Raw genomic sequence first — 16,297 nt, forward strand, 5'->3', positions numbered from 1 at the left:
ATATGACAGGCTTTCATGTTTTTCTAATTATTACTTAGTTTGCTAGGATAATATCCATGGTAAATATTTATCTTAGTCTTACGTCAGTCAAGAGACAGTTTGTGGGGGAAAAAGTTGAGAATATGAGAAGAAAGATACAAAAATACAGGAAGTAGCGCTGTGTTCTAAAATTGGCCTACTAGTATGTCATCAGCACCAACAATTCCAAGCACATGACAGGCTTTCATGTTTTTCTAATTATTACTTCATTTGCTGGGATAATATTCACAGTAAATATTTGTCATAGTTTTACGTCAGTCAAGAGACAGTTTGTGGAAAAAAGAAAAGTTGAGAAGAATATGAGAAGAAAAGTAGAAATACAGGAAATAGCGCTGTTTTGTAAAATTGACGTCAACACCAGCAATCCCATTAAAAATGCTGGGACAACTTAAGTGCTAGTGAAATCAGTAACATATATACACTTTAAAATAATCACAAATAGACAATCTAAGTCATAATGTCCTGACAGATATTATAAGTTCAGTTCTACAAATTTATTGCAGAGCAAAGTAAAAAGTGCTGGCATAATCTTGAACAGCATCTACAGATGGGGAATTGAGTTCAGGACATGAAGTTCACAGACATACTTACAAGTGCTCCACAAACACACAAACAGAAGTCACACATTCTCACAGTCTGTAGAATTAATATGGACCCAGCCATTCCCAAAGGTCCTAATCAATTTGGGCCAACTCAGCAAGATCTTCAGTTTAGCCAAGGCTCGGAATGCACCCTCACTGTATCTGCTGCTGTTTCACATTACACCATTTCTCTCTGTCAGCTTGTGCACTTCTCCTCTTGTCCAACTTCTAATCAGTTGTTCTTTCAGGGGTATTGCATCAAACTAGCCTCATGTTCAGAATCATTTGATAATACTTTCAAAGCAATGGAATGACAACTCCAGTCAGTGGTATAAATATAAATAATAATAATAATATAAATATGTCGAAATTGCTTGACTAGATTTCTACACAATGCAGTTCATTAAACTAAGGCACTAAATGCATAGCAAGTAGTTGTTTTGTTATATTAGAATGAAAAATGCTAACTACAGCCGGCACTCTCACAGAGTTCCCATAGGTTACTATTAGCAGCATGTGAAAAGCACAGAACCTTCAGCTTGTCAATACATCAAGTCAATAAGCACACATGGGCAAGGAAGGGAGCAGAGGCAGGGTGCTCACTACAAAATCCATTTTAAACCTTATATAGGCCTGATAGTAACAGAAGGAGGAGGAAGTTTTGCGTTTGTGGAAAACGCACTGTTTGTGACAGTAAAAGGCTGATAAATCAAAACTACTGCCTGGCCTGACCCAGTTGAGATTGAGTTTATGTAGGTGCACCAATGCAGCCGAGACTAATGTGTTTTGACTTGAGACCTATTCAGGTGACCTGCCACTGCTTCCTCTCCATTCAGGCCAATTTCAGGCTCGGCTGAGCTGGAAAGGTCTATGTCCTGGATTTTCATGGCTTCTACCTGACAAAAGAAAACAAATGGTAACTATTGGTGTCACACTAGAGACACTTATTGACAGGCGTCCAATGGAAGACAAAGTGGAAGATGAATTTGTCTCGCTAAAATGATTTTAGATTGATTAATGAAGGGTCATGTAACAAGGAACCTGCAGGATGACTCACTAGCTTAACTAACACATGAATATGCGTTCAACAGACAATATATATTGTCTTGAATTCATTATCGGTAATCATTAACTTTCATATGTAAAGCACATTATGCGTTACTATTACATTTATGTATTACTTATCAAACTGCATGGCAGAAGCTATTTTATATTATGGTAAAATGGTAATAAAGCCCAAACAGATGTAAAACCATTTATAAGACACTTGCTCCCTGTGCGCTGCTGCCACGCTCTCCGGAGAGGCTAATGAAAATGCCTTTGAGGCATACAAACATCCAATGTATGAGTAACTGTGAGAAGCACTAATGGTACAATGGGAAGTGATGAACAGCTGCCTTCAAACCACTGCCCACACGCAGCAGTGGAGAGCCAGTGGGAGGAGGTGTACCGCTAGTTATTTCAATGGTGCCATTTAAGAGCCACAGCGACAGACAAGTGTGTTCAGATAAACCACATCATTAGGAAACAGATGGAGAGCACAGACAGAGGACCTGCCAGTAACACAACTGACATTTCAACTGCTTATATACACATCACTATCAAATATTCAATGGTTTAGACACTTGATACTGAATACCAATTATTACCACAATTATATATTTTTAAACTTCATACATTAAATACAATGGAATGCTATAATAATGATAGTTCTGATATACTGATATAGATCAATACATTCCAAATGCATGTTTTTGTTTTTCAAAGGAGTTTTGATTAGTATTTGTATCGATATTTTTGACAAGAGTACCAAATGATGGTGATTAATATACTGCAATCATTTTTGTGACTTCTCTGACTTGTCTGATCTGATACATTGGCCATGGAAACATGCCACCAAAACACACCAAATCCTGAATGTAAGTCCTATTGCAGTCCATATTTGCTGAGAGCCAGTGTGATTACATACAGTGCAGGCCGAAGGGCAGCTGTGTTGAAACATTAGGAGAAAGAAGGTCTGAGAGTGTTCAGGGTCACCCTCTCTTCTCATTAGGTGAGTAATGAGGCATGAATGCTTCGGAGCTGCTGTAAAGCCTCAAAGGCCATAATCCGTTAATAGCTACCACCAACAAGCAAAACAACTGTGCTTTTAAAATCATGTCGAAAATCACATCTTTTCAAGAGTAATAGTCTTCCTTTTCTTTAATATTTCCAAGATAGTCAACCACAGTACATGTGATATATAACTAACTCTTAAAATAGTAACAGCTCAAAACATAAGCAAGATGTTTAGCAGTATTTATCAGAGCCAGAGCCCCTTTTGTTTAAATAAAGATTGTGCAAATATGGTAAGGAGCACACTTAGGTCCTAAGTGTCTTCCAAAGGCACATTGAAGTGTCAGATAAGAGGGCATTGTCTTTGGAGTCTCTGAGGAATATGCTCTTTCTTCTTGCTCTCTGTTTCTTCTGCTCCTTTCTTCTCCTCCACTAAATCCCCAAATAAGTCTTCGCTCCATTAAATCACATAAATGGGGACAGGCTTTTAGTTTTATTCATAAATAATGAAATCCTTGGTGGAGGGAGGCCTTAATATAATCAATCACCCTTCAATTACTCAAACTAGAAGCTCCTTGGCAAAATACATTTGAGTGCAGCCTGGAATTAAAGAAAATAGAAAAAAGCTTCATTGCACTGAAAGAGGGAGATGTAAACATATTATTTAGGAGATAAACACAATTTGAAGCTTGAGTATGTAGTTTCTGACAAAAAGGGAGCACAAAGAGCTAAAATAAATACAAACTGCAAAGTAATTGTTATATCCTCTGTATACTATGGGTGATTTTCATGCACTTTAGTTAATATTATGATCCATTCACATTCTGAGTGACAATCAAGACCCAAGACATTTACAGGTCCATTTTAATCTTTTATTTAATTTATTTTATTTTATTTTATTTATTTTTTTTATTGGTAAAATATGGCCTGATTATTTGCCATGAAAAAATAGATTCACTTTTGTCAATATCACCTATTCCTACACAGCAGTCAAGCCTACAAACAAATAAGCATGTCAATATCATAAGGCAACAGTTAGTATGTGGCCACAAAAGCCCTGTCGTAGTTGCCACAGTAACCATAGCTGATTTCTGCAACACAAAACAACCCATCCTAAATCTCCACAGCACACTTCTCTCAAGTGCATCTCCTCCATGCACACGCCTTCCCTGTGTCATCTCTGGCCGTAGACAACAGCTCACAGTGTTGGGAGCTGACACTTTGACAGACGAATCTCTTCTGACGAGCGCGCCTTGTCACTCTGTGTGCCCGAGCTGACGCGCATGTCACACTAGGGGCAGCGATCTCCTTACCAGTGGCACTTCTCCTCACACAATCCCCCCTCCGTATGCAAGCTGTTCCACATGTTAGGGCTGGAGTGCTAGTCTGGAAAATGCCAGAGCGAATTGTCCTTGCAAATCCTCATAAACATACAATTTTTATTTCATGTTAATAAACAATTTTATGTAAGACAGACTTTGAATCAATGTCCATTAACAAATATCAAACCAGAACTCCAAACCTCATGTTTGTCTGTAGGATTGTCTGTAGATTTGTTGATTAAAAAGCCTTAAGCTTTGATGAAAAGATCTCGATTCGATTAAGATTTGAGTTCTACAATTACAAGTGGAATTTTCCACTTCTGTATTTCCAAGCCCTTTTGGTATTTCCTGAGTTCAAACAAAATCTCAACAACAATAAGTATAGCAAGCAGTGGTGGAGCGTAACAAAGTAAAGGAAGCAAAGTACTGTACTTTATTTAAGTAGATTTTAAAATTGATACTTTTTACTTTTACTATACCTGAGAGCAGATATCTGTACTTTCTCCTCCACTACATTTTTGAACTGGACTGAAAAGTGAAAGCATTTTTTATTTGTATGAGACCTACTGAAAAGGCTGAGGGTTATTTGTAACACATTGGTAGTTTGAGCAAACACAAATATACAAAGAAAAACAGCTAGGAAAAAAATGATTCGATTCAATTCACTTTAAATTTAGCACAACTGAAGCTTCATTAGACCTCAAAATGTACAAAATACTACTTATCAATCTTCTTAAACAAGTACTTTTACTTAAATAACAAAACTGAGTACTTCTTCCACCACTGATATCAAGTATGAGGTGCAACAGCTGTGCTCATGCTCGCTATAGGAATCTCCCCAAAACATATACATCTTAACTATAGAAAAACCAGGGCCTAGCATCAATGACAAATGCTGTGCAGGACCTGAGTGTAAATGTATGGTGACGTCCCCACTAAGATAGCAAAGCACGCACAACACATCAGCGTCATCAGCTCCATTATCGCTGGCCTGAGGGGTAAACACCTTTTTCTATTTGGCTGATATCTAGAGGCACAAGATCAACATTTCCCTCCTCCCCGGCCCTCGCACTGGTTCTGATCGCTGTGTGGAGTGAGTGTGTGTGTGTGTGTGTGTGTTGGGGTGAGGGGCAGATGATTTGTAGAATTGAGATGTGCCATCACTCTTACCCATCACAAAGCCAATCTGTGACACCATAAATGAAGGTGAAGCAATAACAGGAGCAATACTATCCAATGCACCAGCCCCCTCTTTCATCACAGAGGAGATTTTGGTTTAAACGGTTTTAGATTCTCTGAAGAAGAAATACAGTATGTGTCAAAGCGCCAAGGTGGTCAATCCAAAACAGTATTGGCATATATTTGGCATTTGGCAGAAACTTAGGACATAACGAAAATAGAGGGCATAGTTAAAGGTCCTATATTACACACAATGGACTCTTGTGAGCTTTAAGCCATGTTATAATGCTGTTACCTCCTAAAAAACATGCCTGGAGTTGTCTTTTGTTTCATTTATTATTAAGCTGTCTACACCTTCAAAGCTCAAAATGCGCTGTTCCACCTTGTGAAGTTATGAAGCGATAGTTTTCAAGTTAACGGCTACCTTTAGTTCGAGAGAGAGAGAGAAGAACTCATCTTAAAAGATGCAGGATTTTTGTGTTAAACATGTGTGAATGAAACAAAAACAAAATTCCAGGTATGTTTTTGATTAGGAAACAATGTAGATCAACATAGATCAGAAAATAGCATAATATGGGCCCTTAAAATAAAATATAGAATACGCTGTGAATAATGACCATACCATGTGCAGGCACAAGCAGTCAGTAAAGGTTAATTGTTTTTATGCATTCACCTGTTGTTGATGATGATAATGAGAGATTATTGACAGTGCCTTGGTGGCTGCCTGTAGCATCTACTCAGTGTAGAGTGAAGACAAATGAAAGTGGTTTATTTTAGCAGCAGCAGCAGAATAAAACTAGAACAAGCATACAGACATTGTTTAGCTTGTGCACTTGTTTATGTATGAGTCACACAGGTAGTTCCTCTTCTAAATTCACCCACTGACACTGCACTAATGCGCTCAAAAGACTGGTGAAAGCAGGATGCTGCCAAGCCATTATGTTCCAAAATAGATTGTATTCCCACAGTGTATCAGGTTGTTTGTTATATATATATATATATATATATATATATATATATATATATATATATATATATATATATATATATATATATATATATATATATATATATATATATATATATATATATATATACATATATATATATATATATATATATATATACACACACATATGCTTGAAAGTAACTCTAAGCAATATATTTAAATCTCTGTCATTCATCTACAGATGGCTGGCACAACTTTGCATACAACTGTTTTTGTTTGTTTGTTTGTTTGTTTGTTTTAGCTTTAACATATTCCCCAAATCATTTTTTTTCTTTCAGCAACTGTCTGTTTGACTAAGTATAAAATGGTGCTAAATACTTTAGTAATATACAGCCAATAGATTTTCCACAACTGTATGATAAAACAATGCTATTCCTGAAAGATTCTTTCCAACGATAAGCTCTCAAGTAAGAAAAACTGTCCCAATTTTAAACAAAAGCCTGTGGATATAAGTCACTTTAATGATGAATAACAAACATTACCCCCTCAGTGAAGTCATTCATCAAACAGGGGGCCAAAAGGATCCATCATACACACACTAAGTGGTTCCTCATCTCTCAGGCCACATGAGTATCTCTGGGAGACCACTGGCCACATAATTGGGCTTTTGCCAAATGTTTGTAGAGAGGAGGCATTCTCTTCTGAGAGGGTGATCACCATCTATGCTCTATTTTTAGTCTGTATCCATGATTGAAGCACCTGTAAAATAGGCAATTTTACAGTCACTGCGCATAATCACTCAGCTGTGGGTGGGAAATAACCTTTTCAAGCAAGCGGAGACCGGCCAGCTGCCAACCACTGCAGTTTATATACTGTCTATAAGATATGCGTCTGTCAACCCGTCCATATCAAAGTGAAGGTAGGACAATGTTCCCATCTTTCCACATAGAGAGGAAAGGTACAGGAAGGTAATAGCACATTTGAAATATCAAAATCATAGGACAATTTAGTTTGCATTTTAGGATTGGAAATAACATCTATCTACTGTAAATATTGCATGTGTTAAATCAATAACTTAAAAGGATGTGATAACAGAATCTATGCATATGTTAACCATTTGCAATCTGCTTACGTCACTGAGCAAAACATTTCTCACAGAACCAAAAAACTGAACTATTAAGTACCTGTGATAATTTTTTACTTTGAAACAGGTCAATTTAAACGCCAAATTACACTGCACATGAAAAATTTGTTATTTCTTGTCTTACCTGTTTGAGCTTTTTCAAGTCTTCATCCAACTCCAAATTGTCCAAAATGACAGCCACAAACAAGCTCAGAAGAATCTAAAAAAGTAAAGAACGAAAACACTGATGTCTTATAATATTGACTGATTTCAGTGTCTTCACTACTTCACCAACTTTTGCCCGTTTAAAGTTATAATATTTTTATTAGAAATTGTTAATTGGTACAGCAATGGTCCTCACTTGAAACCCAAGATATGTTTATGCATTTGCAATACATTTGCAAGTACAGAGCCTGCTTGGTCAGTGTATTTGAGACTGGTCTGAAAGCAGGTGTGAGTCATAAACAGTGTACTGATAAACAGTGTACTGATGGATTCTCAGATCAGAAAACCAAACACTCAAATGTCAGCAAATGCTCGTCAGATTAAGTGTGATTAGATGTACCTCAAAAAGACATCTGTTGAATGCACAGATTCTTATAGTGCAAATAATATCAGAAGGGTGTTTAATTGTGGCATTGCATGTTCTTCCCATGTCTGGGTAGGTTTTATCCAGGTACCCCAGTTTTCTTATAAATTGAACTTATAACATCCACAACTGACTAAACTTCCACCAAGTATCCTTGACCATCAACCAGGTCTCACTCAAGATCTGGAAATGTGACCTCCGCTCCAGTCAGTTTGCCCCAGTGGCATTGAATGAAGGTTTGGTCAAATGCAAAGGACAAATTGTCCTACAGGTTAATACCGTAACTTACCTATAAAGTATGTCGCCCTGGACATGAGAATTACTATGTCTGGGTTGAACATCTTTGTAAATAAAAATAACTTTAAAAATGAAGATGTATCTTAATAACTCACCAGGGTGGCAAACAGATGGTAGAGGATGAAGTAAATGGCCACTACTGGAGCCCACACTCGACCTACAGCCACCAGAGTCTGGTCCATGACATCGATCCAGCCCTCCTGGGTGAGGATCTGGAACATGGACATGAACGCCTGCAGGAGCACAGCACAGAGACAAGGAGAGGAGTGAAGGAGGGCACAGGCCACAAAGGATACCACCAAGGAAGCTGTGCACTGGAGGATACAAGTTACACAATAAATAGCAAACAAAAACATTTAAGAAGAAACAATGCACAAATATATCAGATCTAGGCCTGTCCCAATAATACATTTTGAAGTATGATACATTGCTACAGAGAAATATTGTGATAAACAATAATATTGAAACTACCACTCACACAAAGCAGGATTCTAATCTTAATAAACCCATTTTTTAAATATACAGTATCATTAAAAGGCAAGAGTTCTAACAAATATATACCAGAATGAACTAATAATTTGCCATAAAATTATTCAATCCTCTATAGCTCAAATCATATCATATTACAACAACAATAATAATAATAATAATAAATAATGATAATAAAATGTGCTCATTATTGCAAAGAAAATGTACACACAATAAATACTGAGCCCAAAACATTCCAGCTTGCATGTACTGACCGATAAGTCATAATGATCTCATTTCAAATACTGCTCCCACCTGGTTGTGAAAGACAATTTTCACAGAAAATTAATGAATGTTATGTTTTTATGACTGAAAAACACCCACATGTGCTTCTTAATTCCATTTGCTGTCTGTTTGTCTGTTTTACTTTATTAAATTTAAGATGACTGATGAATTAAATCTATGGATAATGTCTCCAGACAGCACGTAGCCTCTGCCTAAGTCCCCGCTGTATGAAGATTAACCTGTGTAAAGCTTTGCCCATAAGGGAACAGCCAACAAGCATTAACTATCCCACTGCATGCATGCGTTAGCTCTACTTGGGTGTGTTAAGCATGTTTTTTTAAGGAGACGAAAAACAAGTGACATCTGTTTACGAGCAACCCTTCATGTCCCGCTGAGCCTAGGATCAGTGGAATGTTGGTGCTGGTGTAAAAAAAAATACAAAATTAAAAGGGTAAGATGTGGCTAATGAGAGAGGCACAAGCTCGCTAGCACATAGAAATCAAAGGAAGTTCCCCATCTGTTGTAGCATCACGCAAATCATCAATGGCATCTGCCTCTTCAAATGGCACTCACTGAGGTTAAACTGCTATTTTTATGACAAAATTCGGCAAATTGTACTGTAAATCCTTTTATTGTTTTATTATGTAGAGTTAGTTGTAACTACATATTTATAACAAGCTTAAGTTACGTTTATTCAACGAAATGTTACTCAAACATGTCAAAGTTTTCTTTCTATTGCAATATGCGTGATTAGAACAATCTGTTGTAACATATAGAACACATTTTGTGCAGTAAAATTTTGAAAAAGAAAATATTATTTACAATATAAGTACTTTAAAAAGATAATGCAATTAATGCATGTCACATACAGTATCCAAATATTTTATGTGATAGTTATATAACTTACCCTGGGAAATGTGGTGAAGCGGTCCAGGTCCTCTACAAAGCAGAACATTTGCAAACTGATGGCTGACATAACAATGAGGAGGCTGGCTGTGAACACCACCAGGCTGCCTAGTTTTTTACCAGGCCCAAAGATCTTGTACACAAAGTCTTCTAAAGCTGGAGAGATCTTTATTAAACGCACTACCCGCAGCACCTAGGGACAAGAAAAACAATATAATAAAATACTTAGATTTCAGCCATGCTATTTTAGGCATGGCCTCTATAGCCTTGCATAGTTGTATTGGAAGATATTGATGTCTTATTGATTCAAGGTGAAACAGAATTGATCTAGGCTCACTAGAGAGTCAGTGATGCAGTGTGCTCTCAACAGGTTTCATGCTTGTTATTGTTTAACCCAAAAGATAATGCATCTTGGTCAGGGTTTGTTGGTAGACCTTCGATTGTCGGTAGCTATCAATCTGGCAATACACATTTTTCTCATAAATGAAACAAATAAACTAACTATTTTAAACACTATATTCAGAGCAAATGCAATTACAGTATATGCATAAGGGTAAATAGGTTTCTATACTCATAATGTATTTAATTTTACATTTACAAAAGTAAGGTGCTGCGTTGTTAAGTTTGCATACAGTTGAGCGTATATTGCTGTAAATGAGCTTAAAGCATTAGATGTACCTGGAAGTATGTGAACTGAGAATGGTAAAGGTCAGGGTAGATGTGCAGAGTCGTGCCCACCACCAGCAGTGATTCAAACTTGTGCAGAGAGGAACTGATGTATCCAGTGAAGCCCAGACACCAGATCTTCAATAGAGCTTCCAGGTCAAATAACACTGTGAAGGCAACCTGGTGGAGGCATACATTTCTTAATACAAGCAGCATCTGTATAGTCATTCTTGTTTCTTCAAGTGTATGCTGTGGTTATAACATTAACTACAAACTTGTGTAACACTTTTTAACCTTAGTGGACAGGCAGGTAGAAAAAAGCAGCTTATTACATTAACACAGTTGTTCATGTACTGTTTGACCAGTGTATTTACTGTTTTTCTCTCAGCCTTCACACAGATTGGAACAAATCAGCCAATCGATGGCTACATGATACGGTAGTGGGGAGTGGGAAAGGCAACAGTGAGAGCTTATCTCCTACACTCAGCCAGCAAGACAGGAGCAAAAGAAAGAAAGGGAGAGAGAGAGAAAGAGAGAGTAGGAGAGAGATGACAAGGAAAGAGGGAGCTGGCAAACACTCTTAGATGGGGCTGTACCAGCAGCAAACAGATGTTGTCACCTTGCATGGCACATATACATTCCTGGCCAGGATTAAGTTAATGCATATTGCAAAATGTCCTTTTAATTTATCAATGAATCCTAAGAATTATATGTTACAATATGGTATTAATACAATCAAATTGCCTCATTATTTATTTTATTATGACCACTTACACAATATAATACTTAATACATTTCTTGTTGTTGTATTTATAATCAAGAAGAATAAAAAGTCATTTTACCTCTGCAAGGTAAAACTCATCATAGTGTCGGCGGTAGTTCTCTCCTTTATAATAGTTGCTAGCGGCAACAATGACGTCCACAGCCACCATACTCAAGATGAACATGTGAAACACTGAGGACCGCATCAGTTGCTGTGGAAACAAGAGTTCAGTACAATCATTCTTAATTGCTGAGTAAAGTGAACAGAAATGAGACAAGGCGGGTTTGTGGTAAGTCACAAAAGGTTCAGAGTACAGAGAGGGCACTATTGTACCTTAGGCGCCTGTAGTAGCCCTGATAACTAGAAATATATATATGATGTACCAGAAATCAAACTAAGGATAGGAACACAAGTAGAATTTAGTTTAAAAGGAACCTTTAATTCTGACAAACATTCTTATTATCAAAGGTTATAAAACACTACATATGCATTGACAGCAACACCCTGCAAAGGGAACTACTGAAATTCAGAGCAATCATCTACTAAGACACATCAGTGTGCAATCAGAAAGCACACAATCTGTGATCTTAAAAAGTACATCTTTGAAACAGACTTAATTTGAGCAACTCTCGACTATGCCGTATTTTGGTGACAGTACGACAGATGTGATTACAGTCCTGAACTGCATGTACGTATGTAACAGGCCGAACAGCTTGTGAGTGGGTAGAAATATTCACCCTCAAAAAAAAAAAACGAAAGAAAAAAAAAAGAAAATCTTCTTCAAGCATGCAAGATTGGCACGAGGAAAGAGTTGAATCAAGTGAAAAAAGAAGGCTTAAGACTTGAGAATAGAAAGATCAAATTCACACCAGGAAAATGGGCCGGCTGCCATTCATTCGCCTACACGCCAATAAACTAACAAACTTGAATATCTGAACAGAGAAAGCCTCTAATGATGTCTGGTTTGGTGAAAAATATTTGGTATCAGTCTTGTGTAACATGCCCAATTAATTTATTAAGGCTTTAATCAAACTTGTATTTCTGAAAGGGAACATGTTGTATCACAGATGAAAATTTCTGTCACTGGCACACAAAAAAATAACAGTGGCAGGTTCCAGTAATGGCCTAAGGGTTGGGTGTAGAAGCGTGCATATTTGCCCACCACACACACTCCCTCTAAGCTCCCTGACTAAGATTGGACGTGACAAAGCAGTTTGACATTTCCAGCAACCAGACGCTCTCCCCCCATGGGTGTTTTGGCTGTCCCGAGTGGTGCGCCTGTGCAGTTTAGCGAGCAAGGAGGGTGCAAAGGAGCATGGGAGATAGAGGCGGACTGACAGAGAACAGAGAGTACACGCTAGCGCATATGAAATGCTAGATTTTTTGAGGTCTTGTCTCTTTCCGTATTTGCCTAGCCACATATCCACAGTCATGCGCAACCTTTGCTATATGAAGACAAAGCAAGTATGTTCTGATATTGAATTTACAAACCTTTTAATCTCATAGAGAGGATTTTACAGAAGAGTGTACACAAAAATGTGTTGTATTGTATGCTATCAATACCCATCTATCTTGAAGAAACACTTTCATTATAGTGTTAAAACCTCATTGATTAAGTATGAAAGTTCTTCATCTGTTGCCTATTAAATTTTGAATGATATCATGTATGCACTAATCTCAGGTCATTATGACTGTCACTCCTTTGAGCAGTTAGCATAAAATCTGGTTAGTGTTGCAAAAAATCTCTTCAGGGACATTATACTGATTTCAAATACATTTTTTTCAAAATCTGAGCAGAAGAAATGAAATGTTCATATGCAAAAACAAATCAGTGCCATTAAAAAGGTCCTAGTTATTTACTCTCTGAATTGCATTGTTTTGACCTGTTAAATCTCTGTCATTATCATAAAAATCTTTAAGAATCAAACCCACCCAAATTTAGTTTCACTGATGATATCTGTAGAATAAAGTCAATAAAAGAAATAACCTTTTGAGAATTTTTCAAAATTGACTTTTTTTGCGAATGAACGCTATGTCACCTCCGAAGTCTTCAGCTGCACAACTACGGAGACAAGGAGATGTAGAGTGACAGACCAGTGACCAGTGCTTCCTCTTGCTCCGTCTGTTCACAGAGAGAGCCAAACGGCACAAATGCTCTTTCCGCTGGTACATGAGTGTACGAGTGTAGCACATGCGCACATTTCTGGCATCCATGATGCACAAATCTCACAGGACTTGTCACCAACATGCTGTGCTCACCTCTTTAGTCACTTGGCATTTTGAGCAAATAAAAAAAGATAACAGCATCTACTGTATACAGTAGACAATTAATCTTCTCTATGCTCACAATTTCATTATGGCTAACAGCGAGTATGCTCATATTATAATAACTATAAGTAGGATAAGTAGTGCAGACCCTGTTAACCCTGTTAAGGTATTTTACTTTAGTCCTGTTTTATCCCTGGTTCATCCTAGCAGGCAATTCTGATGTAATTTGATTAAGCGCAACAGTGGCATTGCTGTGAGCCATATGTAAATTATGCATTCCAATTAGAGCCCGACCGATATATCGGCTGGCCGATATTATCGGCCAATATGGGCACCTGGAGACATATCGGCTATCGGCCGATATGCTTGCTGATATGTGCCGATATTTCACGTGGGCATGTTATATCTCGTTATAAAGCTTAGACTCTCTACATTATGTTCATTTAATCCAATTTACAGACAGATAAATGTCCTAATGTGTGGCTCCGCATCAGTATTTATTTACGGTGTAATTTGTCTGTGTCTGTGTCCGTACTGTCCCTGAACACACCACCAGAGTGACGTTACTTCACACACGTGTTTGTTTACACCCGCAGTGGTGTGCACCACTGAGATTATATTCTTTTTCGAACAATCGGTTTGAGTCTGGATTAAAAGGACATTTATTAGTGCAGACTTGTGATGTGAGGAGGAGCCTGTGAGCGGTGAGTGTTGGAAATACATCGACTTTGAAGCTAGTTTAGGTTTTGTTAGCAATTAGCTGCTGTAGCTCCCACACATAAACAGGCTGTTTTCTATTGGTCTATTGTAAAGTGACTACATTGGCCGTATATTTGTTACTGGACCAGTATTGATATGTAAATGAGCTGTGAATAGACGTGTGAATGATCCACATTTATGCATATAATTAATTACCGCGGTGCGCACGTTTTTACGGCTAAAGGCTAATAGCGATAGTTTACTAGCTAGGAGTTATGGGTCGGTCGCGATCGAAACGGCTCTTAGATCCGGCTCTTTGAAGCGAACAACGGGAGCATGTTTCTTATTGGGAGCCGTGTTTTCTCTTTTTCTCACTTTTTCTCTTCATGCCGCATGTAGACCCGTAGTTTGACAGCAGCAGCGGCTGAAAACGAAACTTTCAGAAATCTGCGTGTGCATAGGATAAAAAAAAGTGCATATTTGGCTGCAGTTCAGCATAAAATGAATAAACCAGGACTAATGGCTCGAGTGCAGGAGAAAGACAGAAACCGAGTCCCGACATTCAGTCCTGGTTCAGTTCTGGTTTAGTCCTGCTTGGAACAAAACCATCTCAAGAGTCGCTTGGGAGCCAAAAGAGCCAGCTGCTTTAGTGAGCCGAGCCGGTTCTCCAAAAAAAAACTGGAATACCCATCACTAGCAGTGACAGTAACAGTAGCTAGAATGTGATGCAAAAATGCCATTAGGCCAATCTACTGTATGTATGTTTGATGTGAAGAGTCAAAATAACAATAAATGTTGCCTAAATAAACCCAATTTAGAATTCACTAGAGCCAAACCTAAGTTTTTTAATCAATTCAAGATTTACAGTGAATTTTTACATCACTAAATATATCGGCGATTATATCGGCAGCCCCAACTATCATTATATCAGTTTCATATCGGCCACAACAAAATCCATATCGGTCGGGCTCTAATTCCAATATTCAGTAATGTCACTGCACACAAATTCTTAAAACAATAAGAAAATGTATTTGCAATTGTTTCTTCCAATCAAAAGTTGTTTGCCAAAGCAGTGGGTGTATAAACTTAAGATGGGCTGTAACAATGTGGGAGCACCTTGCTTAATATTGTCCAGACAGAGCTGTGTGACTCATGTCTCCGAACTGAAAACATGGCCTTAATAAAACATGTCAACACCCACCTATGCTTAATATCGGCATTGCCACCTCTGTATTTATTGTCTCACTGACTTTAATTTAGGAATGCATTTTGTTGTTTCATTCATTTCTGCATATGGCACTTCTGTCCTGAAGTACGGAACTATATTTAGCCGTCTCCTTTGAAATCTCACAGGAGTGGTCACATCTTTGGTTTATCCTGCAAGTGACTGTCTATTTCCCTCTGTCCACATACCATATAAGCTCATCCTTTCTGTAATCACTTCTTGCAACAATGTCGTCCTCAAAGTAATTCCTTTTCTCCCCAGATACGTTCTCATTTCCAGCCAATTTCCCCATTTCTGCAGTAACGTGTGCTGTCCTTCGTCGCCCGCACACAAGCATGACCTTAACCTTGACATGATTGTGTAAGTTCCAAATGATTAAAAAAGGGCGTCACGAGGAATATCCGGTGAGCGGGATCATTGAGACAGGAAAAAGGAGGTTTGGGGGAATCGATAACCTCTGGCTTAGGAAGGAGAGGTCAAAAAGGTGTTCCACTATTGGACTTTAACTCCCCCCAGTGAGCCAATGTGTTATCCATCACTGCACATTTAGCACTGACAGTGGGACCAACCTGCATTAGAGGCCATGCTAAATTACACATGACCCGCTTGGATCACAAAACATGTCAGCATTTGTCTACCATCTAGTCTTTACATATGGGGCAGGCAGTAAATAAATCCAATTCTCAGTGATTCTGGCAATAACAATATCCATATATATTTAGTTTTAAATGTAGCTCAAGTGCTGTGTTTTTTGGTCAACAAAAAAAAACCCAGAACAAATCAAGAAATGTTTGCTGCCTTTCACAATATGGAAAATATTACATTTGTCAAATTTTCTAAAACATTAGAATCTTCTGGCCAATGACACAGAGCAGAACCCAAA

General features: G+C 37.9%; 1 protein-coding gene across 1 annotated transcript in view; it reads right to left on the reverse strand.

The window, feature by feature from the left end:
- The window catches only part of nalcn (sodium leak channel, non-selective), a 35,567-nt gene that overhangs the window by 12,753 nt on the left and 6,517 nt on the right, over nt 1–16,297 (reverse strand). The window contains exons 12-16 of the mRNA XM_020936286.2: nt 11,302–11,433; nt 10,472–10,639; nt 9,795–9,986; nt 8,230–8,367; nt 7,394–7,468 (exon numbers count right to left, since the gene is read on the reverse strand). Coding sequence (XP_020791945.1) covers nt 7,394–7,468; nt 8,230–8,367; nt 9,795–9,986; nt 10,472–10,639; nt 11,302–11,433 — 705 coding nt within the window. The remainder of the gene's footprint in view (nt 1–7,393; nt 7,469–8,229; nt 8,368–9,794; nt 9,987–10,471; nt 10,640–11,301; nt 11,434–16,297) is intronic.

Source organism: Boleophthalmus pectinirostris, unplaced genomic scaffold (assembly GCF_026225935.1).
Source record: "Boleophthalmus pectinirostris isolate CB_2022bp ecotype Guang Dong unplaced genomic scaffold, ASM2622593v1 HiC_scaffold_1, whole genome shotgun sequence".
In the NCBI taxonomy this organism is placed as follows: Eukaryota; Metazoa; Chordata; class Actinopteri; order Gobiiformes; family Gobiidae; genus Boleophthalmus; species Boleophthalmus pectinirostris.